This window comes from Argopecten irradians, chromosome 2, assembly GCF_041381155.1.
Source record: "Argopecten irradians isolate NY chromosome 2, Ai_NY, whole genome shotgun sequence".
Taxonomy (NCBI): domain Eukaryota; kingdom Metazoa; phylum Mollusca; class Bivalvia; order Pectinida; family Pectinidae; genus Argopecten; species Argopecten irradians.
The window spans coordinates 8,605,166-8,616,375 of record NC_091135.1 but is presented as its reverse complement, the minus strand read 5'-3'; the positions used below and the strand labels follow the sequence as shown (position 1 = coordinate 8,616,375).

At 36.7% G+C, this 11,210-nt stretch overlaps 1 protein-coding gene across 1 annotated transcript; it reads right to left on the bottom strand.

Moving 5' to 3' along the window:
* Positions 1-269: 269 nt before the first annotated feature.
* LOC138316417 (uncharacterized) lies at positions 270-10,770 on the bottom strand. The gene is made up of 19 exons (XM_069258112.1): positions 10,686-10,770; positions 9,645-9,819; positions 8,629-8,723; positions 8,097-8,271; positions 7,588-7,682; positions 7,055-7,229; positions 6,546-6,640; positions 6,014-6,188; positions 5,503-5,597; positions 4,970-5,144; positions 4,461-4,555; positions 3,928-4,102; positions 3,418-3,512; positions 2,887-3,061; positions 2,378-2,472; positions 1,846-2,020; positions 1,336-1,430; positions 804-978; positions 270-390 (listed from the first exon to the last, which is right to left on the bottom strand). Exons 1-19 carry the CDS (start codon positions 10,768-10,770, stop codon positions 297-299), a joined length of 2,514 nt encoding a protein of 837 aa, XP_069114213.1. The 3' UTR covers positions 270-296.
* Positions 10,771-11,210: the final 440 nt, after the last annotated feature.

Here is an 11,210-nt window from a genome sequence, read left to right as displayed (position 1 = left end):
GGGCCCGCCCTTCCAGCCTCAGGGGGATTGAAGCTAACATTTAAATCAATTCTGTTGGCCTTTTCTGTAGATTGTAACTGAACAAAATTGGATATAATCCCTACAGTACTTTAGCAAGTAGCAAATGAAAGAAATGTTGACAGACGGACAATGGACGCTGCACCATAACATATGCTCAACGGCCCTTCAGGCCAAATGAGATAATTAGAATCGTAAGAAAAGACAAACAAAAGGACTAAGTAAACACACGTGTTTATCAGTTAAGTAAACGGACATTTAAAGATATATAACATAATTCAGTAAAGTGAGGTGTCCCTGGCGCTGGTACCAGTAGCCGGAGCGACAGCCGTCTGTGGGGTAATGTCGAAATGCTGAACAAATACCTGGAATCTGTACATTAAAAGAAAAGATAATATTAACATTACACAGTCATCATAGTGAGAATACACAATAAAATCCCAGAATTAACTATTTTAGATGACAAAGCATGCTACAAATATCACTAAAAAGGGCAAAAGTTCCATTATGGCAAGAACATGATAACAAGACCAGATGGGGTGTGCTGTCCGGTGTCCTTTAATAATTTACAGCAGCATTTAATTGGCAGCTGGAGATTGCACTTTTGCAAAGAGACATTCGAATATACTCCAGTTCCTAAAGTCGTGTAGACATTCTCACACGCTACGGACCACATGCAGGAAAGCCTTCCTAAATTAACCTTTATTAAAAGGTAAAGTAAAACCAATTAGATGTAAAGTCCATACAACCAGCAAACAACATCCCTTTAAACCAACATTACTTACGAGTTGCAGATCAAAGGACAACCCGAGTGGCCTAGGACGTTAATGGAGCCAGAGGTCTGACCATCGACTAGTGTGTTACACTCATTCGTGCACAGGGCTACATTATCATCAGATCCCAATTTGTGGTACAGATTTGTGACGAGCATCTTGACCTCGTCAGCGTGGAACACGTTCACTTATCAAAAAAAATAAATACAAAAATAAGCACGGTATGCAAACTGAATGGTAATGGTAATGGGCATGCAAAGCCAGAAGACCACATGGATAACGTTTTCGATATCTGTATGCGATATAAATCAAGCAAACTACAACTACACATTCTTATTACTCTTAGCTCTTTACTAGTCTCAGTTTTAGATGTGAACTTTATGTTTATATCTAGGACGATCTGTTAAATTAGTTATCTTTGATACTGTACTTGAAACAGTATTCTTCTTTCTTTCGGCAATATTTGGTAATGCATCATTTAAGAATTTGCTCTAAAGTGGTTATCGCCAAATTAAATGATACGATTTTATAAGCAGATACTTACAGATTGATTGCAGAAAGGGATTCAAAGCCCTCTTGGCTGGAGCGACAGTGGTGGTTTGTGGGGTAACGTCGAAATGCTGAACAAATGCCTGGAATCTGTACATTGAAAGAAAAGATAATATTAACATTACACAGTCATCATAGTGAGAATACACAATAAAATCCCAGAATTAACTATTTTAGATGACAAAGCATGCTACAAATATCACTAAAAAAGGGCAAAAGTTCCATTATGGCAAGAACATGATAACAAGACCAGATGGGGTGTGCTGTCCGGTGTCCCTTAATAATTTACAGCAGCATTTAATTGGCAGCTGGAGATTGCACTTTTGCAAAGAGACATTCGAATATACTCCAGTTCCAAAAGTCGTGTAGACTTTCTCACACGCTACGGACCACATGCAGGAGAAGCCTTCCTAAATTAACCTTTATTAAAAGGTAAAGTAAAACCAATTAGATGTAAAGTCCATACAACCAGCAAACAACATCCCTTTAAACCAACATTACTTACGAGTTGCAGATCAAAGGACAACCCGAGTGGCCTAGGACGTTAATGGAGCCAGAGGTCTGACCATCGACTAGTGTGTTACACTCATTCGTGCACAGGGCTACATTATCATCAGATCCCAATTTGTGGTACAGATTTGTGACGAGCATCTTGACCTCATCAGCGTGGAACACGTTCACTTATCAAAAAAAATAAATACAAAAATAAGCACGGTATGCAAACTGAATGGTAATGGTAATGGGCATGCAAAGCCAGAAGACCACATGGATAACGTTTTCGATATCTGTATGCGATATAAATCAAGCAAACTACAACTACACATTCTTATTACTCTTAGCTCTTTACTAGTCTCAGTTTTAGATGTGAACTTTATGTTTATATCTAGGACGATCTGTTAAATTAGTTATTTTTGATACTGTACTTGAAACAGTATTCTTCTTTCTTTCGGCAATATTTGGTAATGCATCATTTAGGAATTTTCTCTAAAGTGGTTATCGCCAAATTAAATGATACGATTTTATAAGCAGATACTTACAGATTGATTGCAGAAAGGGATTCAAAGCCCTCTTGGCTGGAGCGACAGTGGTGGTTTGTGGGGTAACGTCGAAATGCTGAACAAATGCCTGGAATCTGTACATTAAAAGAAAAGATAATATTAACATTACACAGTCATCATAGTGAGAATACACAATAAAATCCCAGAATTAACTATTTTAGATGACAAAGCATGCTACAAATATCACTAAAAAGGGCAAAAGTTCCATTATGGCAAGAACATGATAACAAGACCAGATGGGGTGTGCTGTCCGGTGTCCTTTAATAATTTACAGCAGCATTTAATTGGCAGCTGGAGATTGCACTTTTGCAAAGAGACATTCGAATATACTCCAGTTCCTAAAGTCGTGTAGACATTCTCACACGCTACGGACCACATGCAGGAGAAGCCTTCCTAAATTAACCTTTATTAAAAGGTAAAGTAAAACCAATTAGATGTAAAGTCCATACAACCAGCAAACAACATCCCTTTAAACCAACATTACTTACGAGTTGCAGATCAAAGGACAACCCGAGTGGCCTATCACGTTAATGGAGCCAGAGGTCTGACCATCGACTAGTGTGTTACACTCATTCGTGCACAGGGCTACATTATCATCAGATCCCAATTTGTGGTACAGATTTGTGACGAGCATCTTGACCTCGTCAGCGTGGAACACGTTCACTTATCAAAAAAAAAATACAAAAATAAGCACGGTATGCAAACTGAATGGTAATGGTAATGGGCATGCAAAGCCAGAAGACCACACGGATAACGTTTTCGATATCTGTATGCGATATAAATCAAGCAAACTACAACTACACATTCTTATTACTCTTAGCTCTTTACTAGTCTCAGTTTTAGATGTGAACTTTATGTTTATATCTAGGACGATCTGTTAAATTAGTTATCTTTGATACTGTACTTGAAAACAGTATTCTTCTTTCTTTCGGCAATATTTGGTAATGCATCATTTAGGAATTTTCTCTAAAGTGGTTATCGCCAAATTAAATGATACGATTTTATAAGCGGATACTTACAGATTGATTGCAGAAAGGGATTCAAAGCCCTCTTGGCTGGAGCGACAGTGGTGGTTTGTGGGGTAACGTCGAAATGCTGAACAAATGCCTGGAATCTGTACATTAAAAGAAAAGATAATATTAACATTACACAGTCATCATAGTGAGAATACACAATAAAATCCCAGAATTAACTATTTTAGATGACAAAGCATGCTACAAATATCACTAAAAAGGGCAAAAGTTCCATTATGGCAAGAACATGATAACAAGACCAGATGGGGTGTGCTGTCCGGTGTCCCTTAATAATTTACAGCAGCATTTAATTGGCAGCTGGAGATTGCACTTTTGCAAAGAGACATTCGAATATACTCCAGTTCCATAAAGTCGTGTAGACATTCTCACACGCTACGGACCACATGCAGGAGAAGCCTTCCTAAATTAACCTTTATTAAAAGGTAAAGTAAAACCAATTAGATGTAAAGTCCATACAACCAGCAAACAACATCCCTTTAAACCAACATTACTTACGAGTTGCAGATCAAAGGACAACCCGAGTGGCCTAGGACGTTAATGGAGCCAGAGGTCTGACCATCGACTAGTGTGTTACACTCATTCGTGCACAGGGCTACATTATCATCAGATCCCAATTTGTGGTACAGATTTGTGACGAGCATCTTGACCTCGTCAGCGTGGAACACGTTCACTTATCAAAAAAAAAAAAATACAAAAATAAGCACGGTATGCAAACTGAATGGTAATGGTAATGGGCATGCAAAGCCAGAAGACCACATGGATAACGTTTTCGATATCTGTATGCGATATAAATCAAGCAAACTACAACTACACATTCTTATTACTCTTAGCTCTTTACTAGTCTCAGTTTTAGATGTGAACTTTATGTTTATATCTAGGACGATCTGTTAAATTAGTTATTTTTGATACTGTACTTGAAACAGTATTCTTCTTTCTTTCGGCAATATTTGGTAATGCATCATTTAGGAATTTTCTCTAAAGTGGTTATCGCCAAATTAAATGATACGATTTTATAAGCAGATACTTACAGATTGATTGCAGAAAGGGATTCAAAGCCCTCTTGGCTGGAGCGACAGTGGTGGTTTGTGGGGTAACGTCGAAATGCTGAACAAATGCCTGGAATCTGTACATTAAAAGAAAAGATAATATCAACATTACACAGTCATCATAGTGAGAATACACAATAAAATCCCAGAATTAACTATTTTAGATGACAAAGCATGCTACAAATATCACTAAAAAAGGCAAAAGTTCCATTATGGCAAGAACATGATAACAAGACCAGATGGGGTGTGCTGTCCGGTGTCCTTTAATAATTTACAGCAGCATTTAATTGGCAGCTGGAGATTGCACTTTTGCAAAGAGACATTCGAATATACTCCAGTTCCTAAAGTCGTGTAGACATTCTCACAAGCTACGGACCACATGCAGGAGAAGCCTTCCTAAATTAACCTTTATTAAAAGGTAAAGTAAAACCAATTAGATGTAAAGTCCATACAACCAGCAAACAACATCCCTTTAAACCAACATTACTTACGAGTTGCAGATCAAAGGACAACCCGAGTGGCCTAGGACGTTAATGGAGCCAGAGGTCTGACCATCGACTAGTGTGTTACACTCATTCGTGCACAGGGCTACATTATCATCAGATCCCAATTTGTGGTACAGATTTGTGACGAGCATCTTGACCTCGTCAGCGTGGAACACGTTCACTTATCAAAAAAAATAAATACAAAAATAAGCACGGTATGCAAACTGAATGGTAATGGTAATGGGCATGCAAAGCCAGAAGACCACATGGATAACGTTTTCGATATCTGTATGCGATATAAATCAAGCAAACTACAACTACACATTCTTATTACTCTTAGCTCTTTACTAGTCTCAGTTTTAGATGTGAACTTTATGTTTATATCTAGGACGATCTGTTAAATTAGTTATTTTTGATACTGTACTTGAAACAGTATTCTTCTTTCTTTCGGCAATATTTGGTAATGCATCATTTAAGAATTTGCTCTAAAGTGGTTATCGCCAAATTAAATGATACGATTTTTATAAGCAGATACTTACAGATTGATTGCAGAAAGGGATTCAAAGCCCTCTTGGCTGGAGCGACAGTGGTGGTTTGTGGGGTAACGTCGAAATGCTGAACAAATGCCTGGAATCTGTACATTGAAAGAAAAAGATAATATTAACATTACACAGTCATCATAGTGAGAATACACAATAAAATCCCAGAATTAACTATTTTAGATGACAAAGCATGCTACAAATATCACCTAAAAAGGGCAAAAGTTCCATTATGGCAAGAACATGATAACAAGACCAGATGGGGTGTGCTGTCCGGTGTCCTTTAATAATTTACAGCAGCATTTAATTGGCAGCTGGAGATTGCACTTTTGCAAAGAGACATTCGAATATACTCCAGTTCCTAAAGTCGTGTAGACTTTCTCACACGCTACGGACCACATGCAGGAGAAGCCTTCCTAAATTAACCTTTATTAAAAGGTAAAGTAAAACCAATTAGATGTAAAGTCCATACAACCAGCAAACAACATCCCTTTAAACCAACATTACTTACGAGTTGCAGATCAAAGGACAACCCGAGTGGCCTAGGACGTTAATGGAGCCAGAGGTCTGACCATCGACTAGTGTGTTACACTCATTCGTGCACAGGGCTACATTATCATCAGATCCCAATTTGTGGTACAGATTTGTGACGAGCATCTTGACCTCATCAGCGTGGAACACGTTCACTTATCAAAAAAAATAAATACAAAAATAAGCACGGTATGCAAACTGAATGGTAATGGTAATGGGCATGCAAAGCCAGAAGACCACATGGATAACGTTTTCGATATCTGTATGCGATATAAATCAAGCAAACTACAACTACACATTCTTATTACTCTTAGCTCTTTACTAGTCTCAGTTTTAGATGTGAACTTTATGTTTATATCTAGGACGATCTGTTAAATTAGTTATCTTTGATACTGTACTTGAAACAGTATTCTTCTTTCTTTCGGCAATATTTGGTAATGCATCATTTAGGAATTTTCTCTAAAGTGGTTATCGCCAAATTAAATGATACGATTTTATAAGCAGATACTTACAGATTGATTGCAGAAAGGGATTCAAAGCCCTCTTGGCTGGAGCGACAGTGGTGGTTTGTGGGGTAACGTCGAAATGCTGAACAAATGCCTGGAATCTGTACATTGAAAGAAAAGATAATATTAACATTACACAGTCATCATAGTGAGAATACACAATAAAATCCCAGAATTAACTATTTTAGATGACAAAGCATGCTACAAATATCACTAAAAAGGGCAAAAGTTCCATTATGGCAAGAACATGATAACAAGACCAGATGGGGTGTGCTGTCCGGTGTCCCTTAATAATTTACAGCAGCATTTAATTGGCAGCTGGAGATTGCACTTTTGCAAAGAGACATTCGAATATACTCCAGTTCCTAAAGTCGTGTAGACTTTCTCACACGCTACGGACCACATGCAGGAGAAGCCTTCCTAAATTAACCTTTATTAAAAGGTAAAGTAAAACCAATTAGATGTAAAGTCCATACAACCAGCAAACAACATCCCTTTAAACCAACATTACTTACGAGTTGCAGATCAAAGGACAACCCGAGTGGCCTAGGACGTTAATGGAGCCAGAGGTCTGACCATCGACTAGTGTGTTACACTCATTCGTGCACAGGGCTACATTATCATCAGATCCCAATTTGTGGTACAGGTTTGTGACGAGCATCTTGACCTCGTCAGCGTGGAACACGTTCACTTATCAAAAAAAAAAAAATACAAAAATAAGCACGGTATGCAAACTGAATGGTAATGGTAATGGGCATGCAAAGCCAGAAGACCACACGGATAACGTTTTCGATATCTGTATGCGATATAAATCAAGCAAACTACAACTACACATTCTTATTACTCTTAGCTCTTTACTAGTCTCAGTTTTAGATGTGAACTTTATGTTTATATCTAGGACGATCTGTTAAATTAGTTATTTTTGATACTGTACTTGAAACAGTATTCTTCTTTCTTTCGGCAATATTTGGTAATGCATCATTTAGGAATTTTCTCTAAAGTGGTTATCGCCAAATTAAATGATACGATTTTATAAGCAGATACTTACAGATTGATTGCAGAAAGGGATTCAAAGCCCTCTTGGCTGGAGCGACAGTGGTGGTTTGTGGGGTAACGTCGAAATGCTGAACAAATGCCTGGAATCTGTACATTAAAAGAAAAGATAATATTAACATTACACAGTCATCATAGTGAGAATACACAATAAAATCCCAGAATTAACTATTTTAGATGACAAAGCATGCTACAAATATCACTAAAAAGGGCAAAAGTTCCATTATGGCAAGAACATGATAACAAGACCAGATGGGGTGTGCTGTCCGGTGTCCCTTAATAATTTACAGCAGCATTTAATTGGCAGCTGGAGATTGCACTTTTGCAAAGAGACATTCGAATATACTCCAGTTCCAAAAGTCGTGTAGACATTCTCACACGCTACGGACCACATGCAGGAGAAGCCTTCCTAAATTAACCTTTATTAAAAGGTAAAGTAAAACCAATTAGATGTAAAGTCCATACAACCAGCAAACAACATCCCTTTAAACCAACATTACTTACGAGTTGCAGATCAAAGGACAACCCGAGTGGCCTAGGACGTTAATGGAGCCAGAGGTCTGACCATCGACTAGTGTGTTACACTCATTCGTGCACAGGGCTACATTATCATCAGATCCCAATTTGTGGTACAGATTTGTGACGAGCATCTTGACCTCATCAGCGTGGAACACGTTCACTTATCAAAAAAAATAAATACAAAAATAAGCACGGTATGCAAACTAAATGGTAATGGTAATGGGCATGCAAAGCCAGAAGACCACATGGATAACGTTTTCGATATCTGTATGCGATATAAATCAAGCAAACTACAACTACACATTCTTATTACTCTTAGCTCTTTACTAGTCTCAGTTTTAGATGTGAACTTTATGTTTATATCTAGGACGATCTGTTAAATTAGTTATCTTTGATACTGTACTTGAAACAGTATTCTTCTTTCTTTCGGCAATATTTGGTAATGCATCATTTAGGAATTTTCTCTAAAGTGGTTATCGCCAAATTAAATGATACGATTTTATAAGCGGATACTTACAGATTGATTGCAGAAAGGGATTCAAAGCCCTCTTGGCTGGAGCGACAGTGGTGGTTTGTGGGGTGATATCGAAATAATGTACAAATTCCTGGAATCTGTCAATGGAGATAAAAACCGCGTACGTCATCTGTTTTGAATGTTTGAAGAACAAATTGTGAAAGAGAACGTTATGATATCATTATATGTAATGGCATGGCTTTAATGTGTTACGTAGTTTGATGTTATTCCGTTGTAAGATATCGAATTTGTGTAAAATGAAAATAAATTGAAATCAAACCATTAGTCCCAAACGTTTTACTATACATATATATTCAGTTATTACAATAGAAAATAAAGAAAAGAAAAAAGCCAAAAACAAAACAACAAAATATAAAACCAAAGACAACAACAAAACACAAGAAAAAACATATACAAAAAATCGGTTCCAGTTTTGAGGCTATAGCGCATTATTTTTAAATACCATACAAAACAACAGGATATAATTCAAGACTTTTCTGACGTGTATTCTCCTTTGAAAACAAAATATTTGTTGTTGTGTCAATGCTTTCATTGTAAAACAAATATGTTAGCACCTAAAACGTCATTGTGACTAATATATGTCGAAAGATCAATATATACATAGAGACAAATAACTACATTGTACTTTAAATTGGAATATGTATAAATATGACACTGCGATGTTATTTTTGTCAAAACAATAGCATATATTGCATGTCTGCTCCTGATTAGCGCTCGCATGACGAGAAGCGAGACTGGTTATCCCTTTGTCAGTATAATGCGATTAGGTGGGGTGTTCTGTCCGGTATCTCTGAGTAATTTACTTAGAAAGCAATATTAAATTGGCAGATGATTGCACTTTTGCAAAGAGATACTCGAATATACTGCAGTTCCTAAAATCTTATAGACATTCAAATACGCTACTGACGACATACAGGGGGATACGTCCTTGGATACCCAATTGGATGTTAAGTCCATACAACCAGCTCACACAATCCCTTTAAACCATCATTACTTACGAGTGACAGATCAAAGGACAACCCGAGTGGCCTAGGACGTTGATGGAGCCAGAGGTCTGACCATCGACAAGTGTGTCACACTCTTTCGTGCACAGGGCTAAATTGTCATCAGATTCCAAGGAGTGGTGCAGATTTGTGACGAGCATCTTGACCTCGTCAGCGTGGAATACATTCACTGGTTACAAAAGAATGAGTACACACTATATGTAAAATGAATGGTGGTGCGAGCGCTGAACTCAAAATTTAAAGAGCAACAATAATTAAAGAGAAAAGGGAAGTGATTGTAAGTACAATCGTAAGCTATTACTAAAGCTCGTATCTTTTGTAACTTTTTAAAAATAACTCACTCGTGTGAAATATAAACAAATCCAACAACCACTCGTTGTGCAACTCTATATATCTACGCAACTACAAAACTTTTATACATCTCGATAGTATAATCCTACTTGTTCGTTTAGAGATGAAGACAAAGCTTATGTATAATGTTTTTTACCTCATTAGAAGACACAAAACGATTAATAGGAATCAAATGTATCGTTTTTTAATTTGCATAGTTGTACGATAAAATCATATTTCACCATTTCGAGGGAAAAGCTGCTACTTTTCTATTACATATGTCCTTAATTAACTCGACTCAATACATGATTCAAACCCGGAATATATTTGCTCGCGAATTTATTTCAGGTTTGAACCATGTGTCAAGTCGAGTTAGTTATGGACATACGTAAAAGAAAAGTAGAATCTTTTCCCAGGAAATATATAAAGATTTAATTACGTTTTCCTTTGAATTAAAGCTCAAAAGAGCTTTTGATAGAATATGCTTTAAAGACATGTCATTTAAACAAAACTTATCATCTGTACTCTATATCTTCAACAATAATTATTTTTTGTCGAGTTTCCTTAATCAGAAAACGTCGTTATGCATTATTTATCTTTGTAAAAATAAAAACCTACGTAAAACAGTGGATCCCAATAATTTTACCTTGATGCACATATTTCCGACTTGTAATTGGTAATTCTTACTACCTATACTCCACTTACAGATTGCACCTAATAAAGGATTCGAGGACTTCCTTTCGGGAGCAGCCATGACCACTGCTAGCAAGAGTATTCCAAACCACTGCATTTTGCGCTGTAAAATATAAGTATACAGTATGCATTGCTAAAAATCATAATGACGTAAATGTAAATGTAGTCAGCGAAGTTGAATATTCGGATACAATGTACTTCCGAACTATTTATTGTAAACGTGTCCACTAAAAAATATGTATACGGAATAAGTTGATGAATACGAACTTTACAAAAGTCGATAAATACGGAAAGTTTTAAACTTGAAAACTTAAGAGAGGTGGAGAAAAATACGTATGTTTTACTATGACAAAAAGACAATTTAACTTGTTTTTAAATAGAGTGAATTATGTGATATAAAGTATGTAACTATTCGTCGAATTGCTTGAAAAGTCAAAGCAAGGATTTAGAAGTTTCATCTACGTTCTTAGTTGAAGGCACCAACAGTTTGTAGAAAACCTGAAAAGTCTATAAACTAACAAAGAAAGTATAAAAAAA